This window comes from Gymnodraco acuticeps, unplaced genomic scaffold, assembly GCF_902827175.1.
Source record: "Gymnodraco acuticeps unplaced genomic scaffold, fGymAcu1.1, whole genome shotgun sequence".
NCBI classification, from domain to species: domain Eukaryota; kingdom Metazoa; phylum Chordata; class Actinopteri; order Perciformes; family Bathydraconidae; genus Gymnodraco; species Gymnodraco acuticeps.
Window position 1 is genome coordinate 838,135 of NW_022991632.1, and position 19,043 is coordinate 857,177.

The following is a 19,043-nucleotide window of genomic DNA, read 5'->3' on the forward strand; positions in this document are numbered from 1 at the left end:
ATTTTTTGTCATGACATTTTGTGGATCAAGGCGTAATATCAATGAATGCAAGCAAGTCAGTGTGTTCTTGAGAAGCTTATCACAGGTGTTGGAAGCTGTTTTATAGATTGGCCACATAATAAATGTATAACTTAAAGGAACTGTAAGTAAACTTTAAGAACTTGAAGGTCCATTACGTTTCTTTATATTAATTAATAAAGTCTCAAGCATGAATAGAAATGGGGTTGTGGGTCTTCAAAACACATTATGTATTATAAGTATGCATTATTTGTGCATTATTGCAGTATTTAAAAATGAATATATAACCTTATAGATTTATAGTGGTAGGATGCCATCTATTTCTTCTTGTAGTTTGACTCCTCATCAACATTTATACAGGACTGTTTGTGTCCGTGATATTGGGTGGCTTATTCTAATAGTGACTGTATGTGTATCCGGTCATTTAAAGTGTCATTTTAGTATTTTTCTTAAGAACACTGTCTGATGTATACAGCCACCTTGAAGTAGCCTTTTTGAAATATGACAGTGTGTGGTATTGTTGTGGCCACCCCATAGCACTTGTTAGAATATAAGGCTTTAATTTGCAAAAGTTTATATTATTGCACATAGGTCACAACACAGACCATGGCAAATTGAAGAAGCGCCCTTAATTAGCGTAACGAAGTGATTCTGACATCACTATGCTTTCTAAGAACGAGGCGGGGGAGAAAGGGGGCTGGCATCAAACTTAGGGGGAAAGTTTACGTTTTTTTGGGTTCAGTAGCAGCACGTGGAGAAAGGAGTGGTCTGGGACTGGAATAATAAAACCTGGGAGACAGAATGGGAGGGAAGCGGGGCTCAGATTTCAGCTTGACAGGGGGTAAGGGGCTGGACTGATATTTGGGAATATACGAAGATTCATTGAAGGCAACGGGGACATAAAACTACAGCGTCTGGCCTAAAGCGGTCGGTGCTGAATTTCTGCTGCAGGTCCGGGTCCTGCCGCTGGATTCCCCCATTGGTTTTTTTGGGAACTGTGATTGTCGAATTTTGTAACGGAGGACACACACACACTAATCACTGAGAGAAGCCTCCGATATCTTCGCACCTTTCTTTCTCCCTCACGGGCCCTGCATGTCTAATATTTAGACATGTTCAGAATAATGGATTCCAGGACTGTACTGCTACTCGTAGCCACTCAAGCATGTCTATTAGCCGTTGTAAGATGTCAAGAAGAGGACCGTAAGTGACATTTAATTCATCTCAAAGAGCTTTAATGAACAAGAGCCAAAGTTGTAATACGGTGCATTTTGAGAGTGCTTCGGCAACAGGTTTATCTTGAAAGAAAGCACCTGAGCTTTGAACGGTGCTTGTGTGTGGGCACTTGGAGGGGATTTGGTTATCCCCTCGCACCTTTTAGGCGCATAAAGTTCATTATTGCCTGGATTCTCTGCTTCATGCTAATGTGTCTGATTGATGATAGTTGTGGACCTTCTGTCTACCAGGATTGCTTATGTTACTATGCTTGCAAGGTGTGATACAACTCAATATTAGAGTTGGGTACGTGCGTAAAAGTGATGCAATGGATGTGTGTAAGGTTTGCGCAAAAATGAGTATATGCAGTTTATTGTTGTTGCTTTTGTGGAGTACACAACTTAATTCAATGTGTTATTGCAGTTTGCATTCATTGTCGTTGAAGTTAACCTTCTGGAAAGCGGAGTTTCAGAATTTGATCCGCTCCAGTGCAATGCCTCGCCGCCTCCCCCTTCTTTCTTAGGTTAAGCTGCCAGACACCTGTGGGTGCTTTAGATGCCTTGACAGACTCTCATTTTAGCTGCAGATTCACTTAATATAGAGGATGAGAGGGGGAGGGGATGGGCAAAAAGGGAAAGGTGGTCAGGCTCAAGGGCCTTTAGTAAAAAGTGTTCACATTCCATTGCTGTCAGAGGGCATCCAGGCGAATCCTGGCATGTTGGGGTGGAAAGGTGGACTTATATCCGATATTCCCATAAAAAAGTGTTTTTCAATTTATTTCATTTAAGAATCCAATAGCAGTTATGGTATTCTTTATACCTGCAGACGTTCTACTGTCTTTGCAGTATTTTAAATACAACTTGAGTAAGGTTATTCATCATCATTATTAATTTTAGTTTTTACAGGAGACATTTGAGGGAGAAGGAGCACCAGCATATTGGAGCCAGAAATAACGTTTCATATGATTTCAGGATTTCCATCTGCAAAAAAGATTAGCCATAGGCCGTGACAATCAGCCCAGGGAGAGACAGAGCCAAGGTACCAGAGTTAGCTGATTGGAAAATATCAAAGCAAAGATAAGATGTATTTTCCTAGAAGAAAAAGGGGGAACATTCCCAAAGAAATTGCAAGTCTCAGGTTACCCTTTCCAATATCGAGTCCCCTGGATAAACTCCTCTTCTTTTCTCAATATTAACTGGAGGCCAAAATGAATCTGGGAGACACTGAAGTGTTAACAGGTCTGATTGTGAACTCAGCACAGCAGGCTCAATGGCCCCAATACACTCTGAGGGGACAGGGGTCACTCTTTAACTCTCAGTGTTGTGGACACTGACTGAGTGTTCATGTAGGAGAGGAGCCCATAATAAGATGGGGGATCAAGTGCCTAAAAGTATTTAATACAGTGAAAACTGAGTTGACTCCATACTGTCCTCGAAGTACACATGGGTTCACTTTAGAATTGTCATTGTTCATTTTACTCCCCTGGAAAACAGTTTGGCTGCCAACACACAGGAGCTGAGACCAACAAATTATCCTCAGTGACGAAAAGCCAGCTTTCTATCAGCTCAGAAGTACAGAGGAGCCCTTTACCCAGAGTATCAGGAGAATCTTCCATATTTGAGCCAATGAAGGGACAGGTGCAGTCTTCTGACAGTGCATCCATGCTTGTAAAACTAAATGTCAAACCTGCAAGGTATGTGCATAAAAGAAGACCTTTTTTTCTCTGGTATGTTTGAATTGGCATCTGACACAGCTATGGTTTCCAGATGGGGTTTAAAAATGTGCCCCATGTTGATACAAGGCAATAGTTTGTGAATTGCCCACTCTGTCCCCTTCCAGAAAGACCTCATTCATTGCTTCTGAGGTCTGTCGGGTTACCTAGACTTAAGCAGAGCTGAAAGGTAAATATAGCTACTGTACTTGCTCCTGTTCCTCACGGTATGAACCCTGAGGCCTTTCTTTTGGTGGAACCACTTTCACCCCTCGGTGTGGGTTCAGTGGCTCCAATCAGAGCATTTCTTTGAGCAACTGTTTGGCTTTCTGTTGACTTTTTAGGAAGCTGTCAGACTGAAAAATGAACAGGAATATGGATAATTAATGAGTTCATTGTTAAATGTCCCTGAGTGGTGTCATGTACAGCTAGTACAGTACCTGTATTGAAACAGGCCCCACCTCCATCAGGTTCAGCTATGCTCACTTTGCCAGGCTGTGGCCTGAAAAAAACGTCATATACTGAAAGCACAGTCTGTTAAGGGTGTCTCCAAAAGTGGCCTATATTTAACTTAAGGAATTTAGGTCTCCAGCTCCTGTGAAGTTTTTGGAGGTTTCCTGCAGGTCTCGCTCAGCTGTGATTCTGTGAGGCTACACTGCCACCCTGAGGCCATCTCAGAGGTTGCATTTGTGTGGATTCATTCAATAACTGGACTCAGTGGTGCTTATTTATTAATACATTGATAATGAACAAGATTGCATTGTTTTTTTTAAGATGATTTTGGGGAGTCTTTATCTGATGGTGTACTTTATAGTCCAGAGATAGACTGTAAATGTGGAGGGAAGAGAGGATGTCAACAGAAGGGCAATAGCTGCACTAGAACCTAGAAGGTTTCTGTTTTAAGCTGCAACATTATTGATCAAAAAACTATGAATTGGAAATATTTGCTATAGTTTTAACATCTCAATTTTAAGATGTATTGGTTTTCTTTGTCATCTATCATAGTAATGTGCATATGTTTGGGTTTTGGACTGTTTCATTGTTTCATTGGATAAACCTAGCAATTTGAATACGTCAAATTCAGTCGATGTATCAGTTAATCAGGAACATAATTGGCTGGATAATCACTTGTGAAAATAAAAGTTAGTTGAAGTTCTAATGTAGATGTCCTTTGCCCCCTTGGCAAATGTGACACCCTGGAAGATTTTAAGAGAATGTGTTGATAGAAATATACAAAACTTTAAATTCGTCATTTATAGTTTTGTATTTCATAACAAAGAGGTTTGATCACTGATCAAGTCTGTTTGTTGCCATATGCCCATCCTAACAGCTCAATGAAATGTAAACAAAAATGTTTTGTTCAAGCTTGTACTGGTAATGCACTGCATATGTGTTTAACACCTAAACAACATATTATTTACTTTGCTATACATCTCAAAGTCTTACAGTAAATACAATAATAGTTGTTGTTTATGTTTAAGACATTGCAGTGACTGCTTTTCATTCCTGACGCATAATCTCCTTTTTCCTCCCACCATCTACCTGCCTTGGCCTCTGTGTGTCCTCGTCTATGACCTCACACACAGAGGAGGATGCTTTAAGCTGTTTACAAGATGGACAGCGCTATAGTGACAAGGACGTATGGAAACCAGAGCCTTGTCGCATCTGTGTGTGTGACACTGGAACCGTCCTGTGTGATGAAATTGTCTGCGAGGATCTTAAAGACTGCCCCAAACCTGAAATCCCATTCGGAGAGTGTTGCCCCATCTGTGCACCTGACCATTCTCCACCCATTGGTCGTAATTTATTTATCTCACAACTCTTATAAATAAATTGCTTTACAACATCATGTTGTTTACTTTGGGGATAAACTGACACATGGATATTTTTTTACTAATCAAAGGTTGGCCTCAAACACCAAAAAACGAAATAATTCATGCTATGTGTCAACCTTTGAATTGAATACACTTTTTTTTAACCCCAAATCAAACAAATGATAAGAAAAAAACAGCAACAGTGACACATCAGACCATTTCAGTGAAATGCTACCTCAACGTAATTTTTCCATAGCTGGCTCACCTTGGCCCCATCTTGTTTGAATACTCTTTTCTTCCCTGAGTATCATGAAAACATGTGGGAATCATTAAGGAAATACCTCAGTGAAGCAGACTCGGCTTCACATTTCTACTCTATATCCTCTCTGAGGATTTCTGCAGATCTGATGGCGAGAAAAACTGTGACATTCCACTGAAACTCTTTAAAGGAACTATTTACTTTACATTTTTCCTTATAAACAAGTTCAGTTTGGTCAGCATTTGAAATGCAAACACAGTCAGTTGAGGAGCATACATGAAATCAGAAGTGTCACTGTTTGCAATGCATGCTTGTGGATTAAAATGCTTTATAAAAATACTTACCTTTCATTTAGGGCAAAATTAAGTGCTTAGTAAGATATTGTAAGTTATCATAGGGCTGGCTATCGAAACTATCTGTCAGATTCATATTCTTGTTTACTTATTTTGTAAATATCTGATTCAAATTCAACATTATGCAGATTTTAGTCTGTTTGATAGATTCAAATGCCTGGAATGACTACTTCAATATAGAACACATTTAACGCTTGGGAAGTCTGGCTTCTTTATTGAAATGTTTATCTGGTGTTCTAGAAAAACATTGTTATTTTTCTTACATTTATTATAAAATATACTATTTTGGTTCCATTTGTTCAAAAAGTTGCGGCATTATAACCAAAATACAATTATTAACGATAACCAGCCCTATCTTACTAGTATTCACATTATATTATTGCTATTGCTCTTTACCAATGCTTATTAGAATGCTTTGAAATATGAAAAACAATAATCCAGCAATGGCCTGCATCAGATTTATTGCTCTGAAATTGGCTATTGCAACTATTTTGCTTCTTACTCTTCCTTTCACCTGCAGCCGCTTTGCTTCTGCTCTGAGCTCTTAAGATGGTGAATCGACCAACACTTTTTCATCCTGATGGGCTCTTTGGGTGCCACAAATACGATTAGGTGGTGCATGTTAGACTAGTTTAGTTTCGCAAAGTTTGAATTGCTATAAGCGCGTTTACACTTTATAGGACTATGTGAAACACTGTGCAACCCTCTGCGATGGTTTTTGTGTATAGTCCATTCGCTAACTTTGATCTGTTTTTCCCCTGTAACCTGCTTTACCACATAACAGGATCACCAGGAGCCAAGGTGAGACACCAGATGCTCTGTGTATGAGTGTGTGAGCTAGTGTGCATGCATATGTGTGTAAGAAAGCTCTCCAGCACCTGCAATTTAATCTGTATCTATCCCAGACTCATATCAGTGCTGCTGGGTGACCCTATTTATGGATTTAAATGAGACTTTGATGTGAAAGAGCTTTGCCAGATGGATAATAGTTATTTCCTCCTCAACACTACATGCCATATGTATATGTCTAATGAGAGTGTAGGATGCACTTATTTTCAATATTTTGCTGTTGCCCAGTTTCCCTAAAATGTAAAATGTTCCATAAGAGCTGTTGTTTATTTGGTCTCTTAAGGACAGGGGTCCAAAACATATGTGTAAGAAAAGACAGTCAGGCCTAACTGGTTTTTAATATATCTATATTGTTGATGCTCCTAAACCTAATTGCTGTTTTCCTACCCTGTCTTTCCTAAATTAGGGTCAGAAAGGTGAACCTGGAGACATTACAGATGTAAGTTGACACCACTCAACACTAAAAATACATTTCAATACATTGTTTTTAAATGCCATATCTTACCATTGACATACAAGAAAGTAAAAAATAAACAATATGAAAATAAACCATTACAAGTATGAGTGTTATCCTATTACACATTATACAAGGCACAAAGAACTTCATGAACTGATGAATTTGTGCCGCCGGGTGCTTTGATAGAAATAGCTCATATTGAAAGTACATAATATGAGATGGATCACAGAGGATTCTCTTTACGCTTAAGTCAAAGAGAGACTAAAGATTGTGATGATCTTTCTGACCTACGACTTCATCGAAGTCTGAACTGATAGCTTTGATTTCAATAATATTGAGTAATTGCACTTAGTTACATGCCATCACTAGCATGTTACCCCTGTCTATGGCTCTATTCAAGAATAGCCTTTAGTCATTAGAGACATACCTGAAATGACTGAGTCTGGAGAAATAACTGAAGAAGTCAAAGCTTTAATACCATCAGGAAGAAAGAAAAGGGAGAGAGGAGGAGGCAAGTCTGTTAGCCCAATTGTCAGAAGACAGCCAAGCACAATAAAGCCTCCATACAATCCTCCATAAAGGTCCCCACAGGCTAGAGGAGAACAGAGAGAGTAAACTCACTGCTGCTGCTGCTGCACCTGGAAATGCTTAATCCTACACCAAGTTCAAGGCAGGAAATAGGAGGGCATTGTTTATTGTACGTTTCCTACAATGCCATGCCCGAAGTGATTAGCAATTAACAAGCCTGTTCTGATGAAAGAAAGATAATGCTTCCCCTCCGTGTGGCAAGAGAGTTAAACCTCACAAATACATCTGGTTGGTTTCGAGTATACATCAGCTTGTGCACTCAAATACACCCTGATATTCTACATATGCGTATGCAGAACAAATATCTAACATTTTCTAACATCTTATTTTTTCTCTTTTTTGCTTGACCAGGTTGTAGGACCAAGAGGACCAGGTGGCCCAATGGTATGCATCAATTTCTGCATTTTTCCTTTGAAAGATTTTACAATTTGCTTTATATATAGACAATTTCAGATATAAAAAAAGAGAAAATCTGCACAATAACCATACACGTATTGTTGTAATTGCTAGTTGTAGTGACAGGAAGTGTGATCTGACTCAAAAGTGGCAGAGTTTATATCTAATTCTCCTTTTCTCCAGGGCCCATCAGGAGAGCAAGGAAAACGAGGATCAAGAGGAGATAACGGGGAGAAGGTCAGTTAAAACAAATATGAAACGATGATGCCGCTATGTCTTGTCATTTTCAATTCAAAAACTAGACACACACTCTGCTCCTTTAAGAATTACAGTATATCCTATTGAGTGCTATAGCTTTAGGTCTTTGGGGGGGTATGGTGGGTGGATGGGGTATCTGCTGCAGCTTGCAGGGTTGCAGAATGGTGGCCTTTCATTGAGCAGCTCAGTGTAAGTAGTCATGTGTCGTTCCCATTAGGTTGTGTGGTCTGCTGAGGTCTGGGTTGTTTAACAGATGTGGGACTCTCAGAGACTCATAATGTAAACCTCTGCTTCTCTCCATCAAGTCAGTCAGTGTGGGAAATCAACATCACCGCAATCACCACGCTTTGATCATTGCATTAATGTAACAACATTTGGAGGTGATAATAGCTTCAGGCAAGGAGTTTATGTCTTGTAGTATTCTTGTTTATGCAGATTTAAGCACAAAGCAGGCTTACTTTTGGCGAGCAGAGGTTGAGCAGCCTTTTAGGTGTGCAGCACATTCTTTGCTCGGGATCCCCTTGCAGGGTAATTTGCCACTACATGCACAGAGGTATGCCAGGTAGTCTGATTTGGGCTGATAAATCTACAACCTCTGCATTTTGAAGGTTTTTGAATTCTTCTTAATCCTTAAATATCATGTTTAGTTCAGTTCAAAATGACAACCTTCAGTCCTGATGGATCTCTGTTTGCTACCAGCCGGTCATGTGTCGTCAAGGTTACTCATGTAGACAGTCAGAGCAGACTGGAGCATTACCTGAGCATCAACTGAGCATTAAGCTTCTGTCAACAGTTCCTGACTAATGTAGTCCAGTGGTGTGTCATCTGCCAGCAACTGTGTAATGATTTATTCAAAGTACTTCTCAGCTATAATATTGGCACAAAGTCCTGAAGTGAATCAACTGTGACCTGTAAAGATGATTATTTAACACCATCCTGGGCTCAAACAGTATGTGCTTAGAAATTCAGTGGATTTGGTTCATTTTAAAGTTGATATAATATCAGAGCCAAATGTTTTTTACTCAATGATATGTATTTTGCATTTGGATATCATATACAATTGGTAGTCTCAGTTGTCACGAAGCATATTGTACATAGACATTTTAAAATATATTATATATTTGAGTATAGCGTCAATTATTATCAGATTTAGTAGATGAACAGGATTTTAGGAATTGTTTGTGTTAAATGCCATAAAGCTTCTTAAATTAGAAAATGTGCGATTTATTGTTTTTTTATATTGACTTTGGGAAACTATATATTTGTTTCACTTTTTATGTACTAATTGATGGATCTGACTTATTCTCAAGAGCTTGCATCATTGGTAATTTCAGTTACAAATAGGAATAACATTGATCATTCGCTATGAGCATTTGATTTATTGCAATATTATCTATTTATTTCAGGGAACCCCTGGTCCCCGCGGCAGAGATGGTGAGCCTGGCACCCCCGGAAACCCCGGCCCCCCTGGACCTGCAGGGCCTAATGGACCCCCTGGACTTGGTGGAGTAAGTATCACATGACAAAAATGGGCGGGTTAGCATTCACTGAAGACATAGGATCAGACAGGTTGAACACTGATGCAAGGCCAATAATGGGTTTACTTGGATTGGCCGGAAAGGGAAGAGGGGATGGGAAAATGGAGCCGGGAGATAATCGAAGAGCACAAAAGATTTTTGGAGTTGGGAGGAGGCAGAAAGACAACAGCAAGTAGATGCAGAGAGGGAGAATAGAGCGAATGCCTCTCATTCTTTGTAAGAGAAAAATAAGGAGGAGGTGGAAGGGCAGGGCAAGAGGTAGTATCATATACTTGGGGAGGGAGGGGAAGGAGCTTTTCCTGGGGGGGAACAAGGGGACTCTTTGTGAAGAGGAGAGAAATGAAAACTGTTCACATGCCCTCTGTCTCTCGTCTGTCTGCATCAGGATTCACATAATAAGCTCTGCTGCCTAAATTCTATTAAAAGCTGATCCTGTCTCCTGCCAAAATGACACAGCATCCTCCAAACTCTGCGAATAAAAGACAGCATATTTGGCTTCCAGAAAAAAAATACTCTTTGGAATAGACACTGAAACCAAACCTTTAAAGTTAATGCAGTCTTTCTTCTCCTTTTTTAGCGGGCCTGCTATATATTCCGAGCAGATGCTTTACCCTGCAGTCAATCTGAAATATTGACCTTAAAAGCCTAATCATTGAGATGTCTTAAATGTTTTTAAAAAGTACCTGAAGATGGCCTTGTTAGCCACATTTAGAGCTGCGTTTCCGGCCTTAGGTCATTTGTTGTATGTCATTCCCCTTTCTATCCCACTCTTTCCCCCCCATTTCTTTACTTCCCTCTGTCACTTCAATGCTACTTTTATATATCTTGATACAAATCTTATTGATCCCTTTCCTTTGCCTTTTTCAGAACTTTGCTTCTCAGATGGCAAGTGGATTTGACGAGAAGTCTGGCGGCGCTCAGATGGGTGTGATGCAAGGACCAATGGTGAGCGAGCGATGAGACCTGCTGCCCCTCCCGTCATGTGTTTTGTTACAGTCGGCTGCTTATGTATCTGCCTGGATGCTACAGTCTTGAAGTGGGTCAGGACCAAGGACAAATAATAATACACACTGCCCTCCCTAATGAAGACCTGGGTAACAGATTTGTGCTGGAAGCGTCTTGACCCAAACCGCACTTTTACCAGCTCAAACAACTACTGCAGAACATGTCTTTATCAAATGTGAAAACTACAAAATAGACATCACCACCTTTACCAGGAGAGCAGATACCCATAAGGATTAAAAAGAAAATCAAGGATGGGATTCAAGAATAATCCCAGGGATTTGAAGCATCTCCAGTGCTTTTCCCCTTCCATTGTTAATAGTTTTGGGAAGACAAAGGTCGGTCCACAACTATTGGAGACAAAAAAACACACAGTTCTAGGTCCTCTTGGAAAAGAAACACCTCAAATGGAGTACAGAGGGTTATTTTTACAAATTAAGGAAACAGCCCTTGATCATCATTATATTTCAAGCCCATGAAAAACCGCCGCTGCCGACGGGAAGCTGGCACTGCAGCTTACCCGAATGGAGCAAGGAGCACACTGGGAGCTATTTTGTTTTGGTTTGGAGAGCCGCACAGCAATTTGGCAGAGTCTCAGCCCAGCAGAAGTTTGAGAAGCGAGGACTGGTGGGGGGGGGGGGATTAGCTCCACACAGCTAGCAGCCGTGTGTGTGACTTCACTCCCACTGACTGTCCTTCCACACGTCTGCCTGAGATCTAAGCCACAATACTGGGTCCTTTTGAAGCCAGCCCACGTTTACTTTGGCGTTGGTCGGATAGAGCAGTGAAAGAAGAGACAGAACTGATGTTGAATCAAAACCTAACCCCTTATTCATTTGCTCCTACACCTACGTACCTATCCTTCAAACAACACTCCAACTCAAATAAATGCAAACACACATAAGTTTGCATGTCTCCCAAAAACACATTTAAAAAGTGCTGAAGATATAGAGCCCTATTGATAAGTCTCAGTCCGCTGTGGTTAATGGCTTCCCACACCCCCTGAAAGCTTACTTTCATTCGTTTCTGAGGACCACTGTGCTGCGTTTTCTTTGGCTGCCATCCCTGATTTTATTTAAGTAAAACCATGATACTAAAGTGTGGTTTTATAAAAGCAAGCCTGCTGAGAAGAATATGTTTTTATGCAAAAGGAAAAGCTGTCACGAGGAATCTGAAGACTTTTAGGATACCCACCTCTACAGTCCTATCATTCCTTGAACAGCTGATTGTTTGTGTATATGTGTGTCATATAGAAAGGCAGACAGAGGGAAACAAACATTCAGATTTGGCTCATCACCTCCACAGAATGTCATTTTCTGCTGTTAAGCAGTGATGCATGAAGTTGAAGTAGAAATGACGCTGGCGTGTGACTCCAGCCAGAAGCAGATTAAGGTTGAGTTAGAGATAGTTTAGTTGAAGAGATTTCACATTTTGTTTTGTGGCCTGAATTCTACCATTCATAGATGAAAGATTTCAGCTTCATGTTGTTTTTCATTCCATTTCAAAGTGTAACAAGTCATGTGTAGTTCAAACACTCCTCTTAAGAGTACAGCACTACCACTGCCGACCTTTGAACTGTAGAAACACGCAGCAGGTGGGAAAAAGAGCTGCGAGAAGAAGATGGAGGGGGGTAGACAGTAAAAAAAGAAAGAGATTGAAAGCAAGAGACTCACTGATTGCAGCTGAGGAATTTCAAACGATTTATGGATTTGACAAGCAGAGCCGTTTGTGTAGCTTCAGGGCAAAGCAGGTGATATTTCATTATATTTTCTGACAGAATTTCAGTCGACAAAATCAAGTCCTTTCCCCTTACACTCACAATTGCAAAATGTAAAAATAATAACGGTGCAGTGGTGTTTTATGTGTGTGTGTAGTGTACTGGTAAAATATGTGATTATATGTGGTTAGTCTGATGTTGTGTCTCTTGTCTCTCGTCTCCCCCTCAGGGCCCCATGGGACCCAGAGGACCACCTGGCCCCAGCGGATCACCTGTAAGTACCTCCTCTGCGCCCCAGACAACACGAGCAGCATGCACCTGTAGACTAAATCCTTTGTTCGGCCACAGACAGGCTAAATCTCTTAATAGTAACATGCTTGATGCTGTGTAGTGTCCATAAGTCACATTGTCTACTTCCCCTGAGTGTATTTAATACCAATACCGACCCCAAAATGACCAGTGTTACTCTGCCACCTCCAACAAAGCGAGCATACCACAGATAAATGTGTACACACAGCCCTGTTTTTAACTGCGAGGGTCTGCTGTTTTCCGGAGGAAGGTGGCACATGAAGAGTACTTTAGTCTCACAGCTGCAGCCTCCAGGGCTTTTCCCCCACCACGACCGCAACATCTGACAATTTAGCTTTCAAGGAGACTACTGGGCTTACACACCTCACACACACACACACCTTTCTCTGCTTGTTCCTGAGACCAAGTTCTACCTGTAGCCCTTTGAGGCCTCCTGAGAAGAGCGATTAGGTTTTAGTTAACGCCAGCTGACATGCCTCAACTTGATGGTTTAAATAACCCTGAGCCCACTTTTGGAGAGAAGGATTTTTTCTTGGAAGTTTTTAACTGATTTTGGAAAAGATTCAAAGGAGGTAGACTTTCTCAGAATAGACAGCATGGCATTTGTAGGACATGTGTCTATGAACTTTATTTTGCTCAATGAGTAAATGTTCTTTATATGGCAATTCAACAAACTATTTCATTTTAAACTGAAAATAAGATTTGCAGTATTAACTACATTTGTACAACATAAACAATATTTAATATAGATTGTTTAGCAACAGTTATCACACAATAAAAGTTGTCATACCAAGTTGCTCTAAAAAACATGGATGTTGAGTCTATTGTTTCCCATAGCCCAGATTGACATATCCAAATTGATGGATTTGTTTGACCAAAAGGAGAAAAGCCCAACATATTCAAGTACTTATCATATAAGATGAAAGAAACCAGCAAACAAATCTCATTTGAGAAACTGGAAAAGGTCATATATCAAGTAGTTGGTGATTCATGTTCTCTTCTGTTCAGTTCTTTTTGTTTGTATCCTCCTCTCAGTGACCGTATAAAAAAGTGTACTTTCTTGTTTCTGCATCCTAGGGCCCACAAGGTTTCCAAGGCAACCCAGGAGAGGCTGGAGAGCCCGGACAGTCTGTAAGTATCCCACAGGGTCAACAATGTGATTTATAATATATACTTACTGTACCCTATAAACCTCCTCTCCCTTTTTATCTTTGTCTGTTCCTTTCTTCTTCTTGTGAAAAGTCAGTCACTGCTACCTCATTTCCATAAAGTTCCTAACACTTTCTAACCTTTTATTGCCCCCACTAACTTTGACTGTTTTATCCTTCTCAGTTTGACCTGCCAGCTTCTTCAATTTCAACATTGAGAGTCAATGCTTACAGTACAATGCTCAAACCCAAAGCTGTGTGAATCTGAACTGGCCTTCTGCTGCTGTACTCTCTTCTTTTGCAGATTTACAGTTTTCTCATAATTCATTGTTTTTTTGACCCATCTTTTCACTGACAACTTCCAGTGTGGGTTGCAGCCCTCCTGTTCTGCCAGATAATTCCCTACCTCTCACATAACCCCTCTGAGACAGAAAAATCCTACCCCTTTTTTATTTCGTTTTTTTTGTCAGTCCTTCTTACAAGTCCTGCTTTTTAGTTGTTTTTTGTTCATCTTTGCAACCCCCTCTCCACTCATACTCACCCCAAACTAAGCTTCCAGAAATCCCACTACCCCTCCCCTGTTATCCCCCTCCCTCAGCAGGTAGACAATGCAGGGTCTCCCCACTGCTGCGTTAATCTGCTCTTGTGGAGTTCAGATATGCCGCTTCTGAGGTGCCCTCTCCAGCACATCATTATGGCCGATTAAAATCAAGCTTCTTTCCAGAAAATAACTTGACAGTTGTAGACGTGGGACAGAAGTGTTATTGAAGACCAGAGATGATTTAGGCTTTTGAAGTTACAAGAGCTGAACATAACCAACAGGATGCCTTTAATAGCTAAATCGAATCAGAAAAATATATTAGTGTTTTTTATATAGTGTTAGTACCTCAAAGATGTTGTTTTTATGCAAAGAAAAAGAAAGAGGAGTCCTTCAAATTAAAGTATAGCGGCAGTATCAATAGGCATTTATACACACAAGAGTGAGGAAGCTAAGAACCTGGCAGACAAACATAAATAATAACACAAACATCTGCATTTTTGGATCAAATAAGGATATCAAAGTATTTGTTCCATCTTCTTAAGCTGAAATATACTGTAATTAACCATCGTAATAGTGTCATTATTGTTTACGATTGTCATGGTGCTTTTATACAGACAGACAGACATTAACCAGAAAGCAAGATGATAATGTGTGCATTAACTGCTCTAGCTGTTTTTGATGAATAGCTGTAATGCATTACTAGTGTCAGCTTGTGTAAATGAATATAACACAGGGCTGGTTGTAAAGTGGAAGAGAGAAGGAGTTGTCTCCACATGCTAAGAATTATACATCTAAACTGTGGGACGCTGCCCTCTTTTGGTCATGAATAGAAACTTGTGTCTCACCTTTTGATTGTTTTTCTTTACTAATAGGGCCCCCTGGGTCCCCGTGGCCCCTCCGGACCTTCTGGAAAACCCGGAGATGATGTAAGTGTGCCGGTTAAAACTTCATAAAACTGTGAATACCTAACCCACAAGCAGAAGGTCTGACAAGGTTGATAGAAATGTAGTCACCGTTCTCATATCTCTGTACAATATCAACGTTTCTTCTAATTGTCCTCTAACTTTGACAAAGAAAATTGAGAAATAAATGCTCTAGTGGCCTTTCCTGACTCAACGAGCAGAAATACAAAGTCAGTCATATTTGTCATACTGTAGGTCAATTCTGCTGATTATGACGACTCATACCTGGCATTTTCAAACATAATAGTACAATGTAACACTTCCATTTCTGCCACCTGTTTTATGTCTTGTCCGTATGTTTCTTTGTTAAGCGACCTTGGGTTGATGAAAGCCGCTATATAAATTAAAGTTATTATTATTATTACATAAATATTTACACAGTGTGACATTACACTTAAGGGTAGTACTTATAAAGTCAATCACAGTGTCTTTATTATGAATTGATATTATCGGCCGTTGTTAGTGCCTTCATATTTTTACAAAGTAAACTTAATTATTCTATTTCAATGCCCTACCATTTTGTATCTGAATATGTTTTTCAACATTAAGTTGTTCTGTCAAGGCCCTATTTTATTTATTATAAGAGAAGAGATCCTCAGACTCTGCTTAATGCTTTTTCTAAAGCGTTGCAACAAATTGACATAAATATTGCTTATTTACCCGTCTCATCAGGGATCATAGAAATCAGAATGTAATTCATTGGGTTAGCCACATGATGGCAGCACGCATGACATTACACAATGTGTCCACTAGGAGGGCTCACACTCACCAGCATCAACTACACTCATAAAGTACCTACCAAATTTGAACTTTTTTTGAACTTTTTTTCTCTGTTTCTGTTTTAGGGTGACGCTGGCAAACCTGGCAAATCAGGTGAACGTGGACCTTCTGGACCTCAGGTGAGTTTTCTCAAATTGTTTCTGTTTTTAAAGTACTGAGTAGTTTGCTAAAGACCAGTCTTACATGACATACTGTTAGGTTTTACTCTGTTTGTCTTTCTGGTGACCAGCAACCAGTCTTGTAATGGGCCTGATCTGGGGGAATTGCATAATCTTTACTTGAATATGTATACTCTATAAGGATTCAGTTATATTGATACTGTTACTTTACAGACAATACACTGGTAAACTGCCAGTGTACTTGAAATGTTTAACTTTACAATGATTGTACAAAAAAGCAGCTCTCAAATCTGCAATCTCAAAGATTGTGATTAGAGAGTTCGATTACTTTATTGATAATTAAGTTATGAGTTACGTTAAAGGTGGGGTAGGTAAGTTTGGGAAACCGGCTCGAGATACACTTTTTGTTATATTCCATGGAATGCTCTTAACATCCCGATAGCAATGAATATCTGAAGTGCTTTGACAAAAAATCCATCAAAAAAATGTCATCTGTGGAAGCCGTAGTGCTGTAAAAAGCACGACCAATCATTTTAGCCGGCCTGGCTAAAGTAACTGGATGGCCTACCTGCCTGTCAGCCTTCCATCTGTGCACAAATTATCTCGTGCCCTCATTGGTCATGTGCGCGTTCGTGTGTGTTGGAGGAGGGGCTCTGTAAGGAAGTGGCAGATTTCTTCCGGCTGTGTTTTTTCAAATTCTCGCACACTCGAGCTGGTTTCTCCAAAATTACCTACCCCACCTTTAATCATCCCAAGCCAAAAATCAGAAATGTTTTTTCTCCCATGTGGCCAGTATTAATTTGACCTAAAACTGGACCAGTATTTTGTCCATGTAAATAGATAAGCTAATATAAATTACTGCTTTAAAAATGTATTAATGTATTGGGGTAAATACATGCTGATTCAATCTGTCCCTCTGTGTCCTATCAAGTGGAAGAAATCTTGATAGCACAATAATTGTATATCCTCACCTTCTTTCCCTCTGCTGTATATTAATCCTCTGCATCACCTCTCCTCTTGCATCTCAGGGATCTCGTGGATTCCCAGGAACTCCTGGCCTGCCTGGCATCAAGGGACACAGAGTAAGTGTGTTGGTCGTTTATTAATGATCCCCAGGAAAATGAGGTGGTTGTTTATTATTGTTCTAACTGTGCAATGTCTCTCTGCTCTTTCTTTTAGGGTTATCCAGGTCTTGATGGTTCTAAGGGAGAAACTGGAGCTGTTGGGTCTAAGGTAGGATTTCTTTTTTTTTACACACTGTAATAAAAGTTAATTAAGGAACTGCTTTACTGTTTGTATGTCTAATCTATATGTGTTGGCAGTGGTGAAAGTTACCACGGTAATAGACTGTTATTGAAGGTTGCCTTGACATACTAACAGTCAAATATATCTTCCTCTTTAGGGAGAGTCTGGTTCTTCTGGAGAGAATGGCGCTCCCGGACCAATGGTGAGTCATTCTAGATTACAATAACAACATGTGAAAACAAGTAAAATGTCTAAAAATCCAGTCTTTGATATAAGGGTGAACTGATTGTAACGGTTATATTCTCTTCTCCCTCACCTACATAGGGACCACGTGGTCTGCCTGGTGAGAGAGGCCGTCCTGGACCCAGTGGAGTTGCTGTGAGTGTCGACTTCTTATCTAAAATGTATCATCAGAATTACAGCAGATGGATTAGATGCTTCACTTTGCAATGTAGAACCCTAACTGTCTACCACAGAGTTAGGGAGCATGTTCTCAGAGTGTACTGTAATATAAAGGAGTTATTTTACTAGGCCCTTGATGATAATAGCAATATAATTTAGTTGTTAATCTCAATTATGTCATTGTCATTTGTCCCAGTACTTATGCCATGTTTTTTTGAATTTTTAAAAGAATGTTTTGATCCAATGTAATGATTATGTATTGTTTATTTCAGGGTACACGTGGAAATGATGGCTTGTCCGGTCCTGCTGGCCCCCCAGTAAGTATTATTTTTAGTCCCATTTACTTCATTTTCATCCTTTAGTTTGTCATTAAGTAAGAAATACTAGAGATACACCAATCGATCAGCCACAGGCTATGACAGCTCACCGTCCATATCAGTTATATATTATTCAATTTACTGGCGGTTCAATTTAAACACGTGCCACACAATGGTTTTACATTGAACATACATGTAACAGACAGTCAAGTTACTGCGACTCACACCAATATCATGTTGTTTGGTTGGTGTTCTTCAATGGGAGTGAAGAAGACATCAAACTCACAATTTGTAATACCTGGTAAACTGCCAGTCATGAGAATAGGTGATATAGCTAGCTTGATGCAGTTTTCAAGAACTTGTCAAGTAATTTAAAAGTCAATGGATTCTTATGAACATTATAATTGAACTTGAATCATCCATGAAAGACAAGTTCCGAAAATAAGTACGCAGGTCAGACTCTTAAGAAATAGAAAATAAGAATTGGCCGAGAAAATTGTACTTAGTGCATCTGTAAGATATACAGCTTATGAATCGATCCCCATTTCCTGATACACACAACCAGGATGTGTCAGTTATATATAGCCGAGCTGACTGACTGTATTCCCCTCTCTATAGGGCCCCGTCGGCCCCTCTGGAGCTCCAGGCTTCCCTGGCTCTCCTGGTACAAAGGTAAGTCACAAGTTACCTAGATATTACCTACAAATTACTCACCTTTCACCTTCGAAATTCTGTGAATGACATTAAGTAACTGGATCTGTCACTTCCTGTCTTTGAGAAAACTAACATGCCAACTTCCTTCTTCTCTACAAAAGTAAAGTTAGGCATATGCAAAAATGTGGATTTGAATTTTGTACATTCAGAAGAATGATTTATTGAATCAAATAAAGTGAATATTTAAAAAAGAAAAAGGGCTCAGGGAGTATATTGTGGGGACAAGTTGAAATGCTTAGGTGAAATAGGAGAAGCCAGTGCTGCATTGAAAAGTGCTTTAAGCCTCCATCTGTGTGGAAAATTAAGGAGGAGGGGGTTCTAAAGTGTTATT

At 39.9% G+C, this 19,043-nt stretch overlaps 1 protein-coding gene across 2 annotated transcripts in view; it reads left to right on the forward strand.

The window, feature by feature from the left end:
- Positions 1 to 885: 885 nt before the first annotated feature.
- The window catches only part of col2a1b (collagen, type II, alpha 1b), a 46,112-nt gene continuing 27,954 nt past the window's right edge, over positions 886 to 19,043 (forward strand). Inside the window, exons 1-18 of one of the 2 annotated variants that reach the window (XM_034198297.1) lie at positions 886 to 1,221; positions 4,531 to 4,740; positions 6,155 to 6,171; positions 6,626 to 6,658; positions 7,616 to 7,648; positions 7,844 to 7,897; positions 9,325 to 9,426; positions 10,324 to 10,401; positions 12,405 to 12,449; positions 13,562 to 13,615; positions 15,046 to 15,099; positions 15,981 to 16,034; positions 17,063 to 17,116; positions 17,214 to 17,267; positions 17,437 to 17,481; positions 17,604 to 17,657; positions 17,954 to 17,998; positions 18,617 to 18,670. In XM_034198297.1, coding sequence (XP_034054188.1) covers positions 1,131 to 1,221; positions 4,531 to 4,740; positions 6,155 to 6,171; positions 6,626 to 6,658; positions 7,616 to 7,648; positions 7,844 to 7,897; positions 9,325 to 9,426; positions 10,324 to 10,401; positions 12,405 to 12,449; positions 13,562 to 13,615; positions 15,046 to 15,099; positions 15,981 to 16,034; positions 17,063 to 17,116; positions 17,214 to 17,267; positions 17,437 to 17,481; positions 17,604 to 17,657; positions 17,954 to 17,998; positions 18,617 to 18,670 — 1,131 coding nt within the window. In that variant the 5' untranslated portion in view covers positions 886 to 1,130. The remainder of the gene's footprint in view (positions 1,222 to 4,530; positions 4,741 to 6,154; positions 6,172 to 6,625; positions 6,659 to 7,615; positions 7,649 to 7,843; positions 7,898 to 9,324; positions 9,427 to 10,323; positions 10,402 to 12,404; positions 12,450 to 13,561; positions 13,616 to 15,045; positions 15,100 to 15,980; positions 16,035 to 17,062; positions 17,117 to 17,213; positions 17,268 to 17,436; positions 17,482 to 17,603; positions 17,658 to 17,953; positions 17,999 to 18,616; positions 18,671 to 19,043) is intronic. The other variant, XM_034198298.1, reaches the window with a different exon arrangement.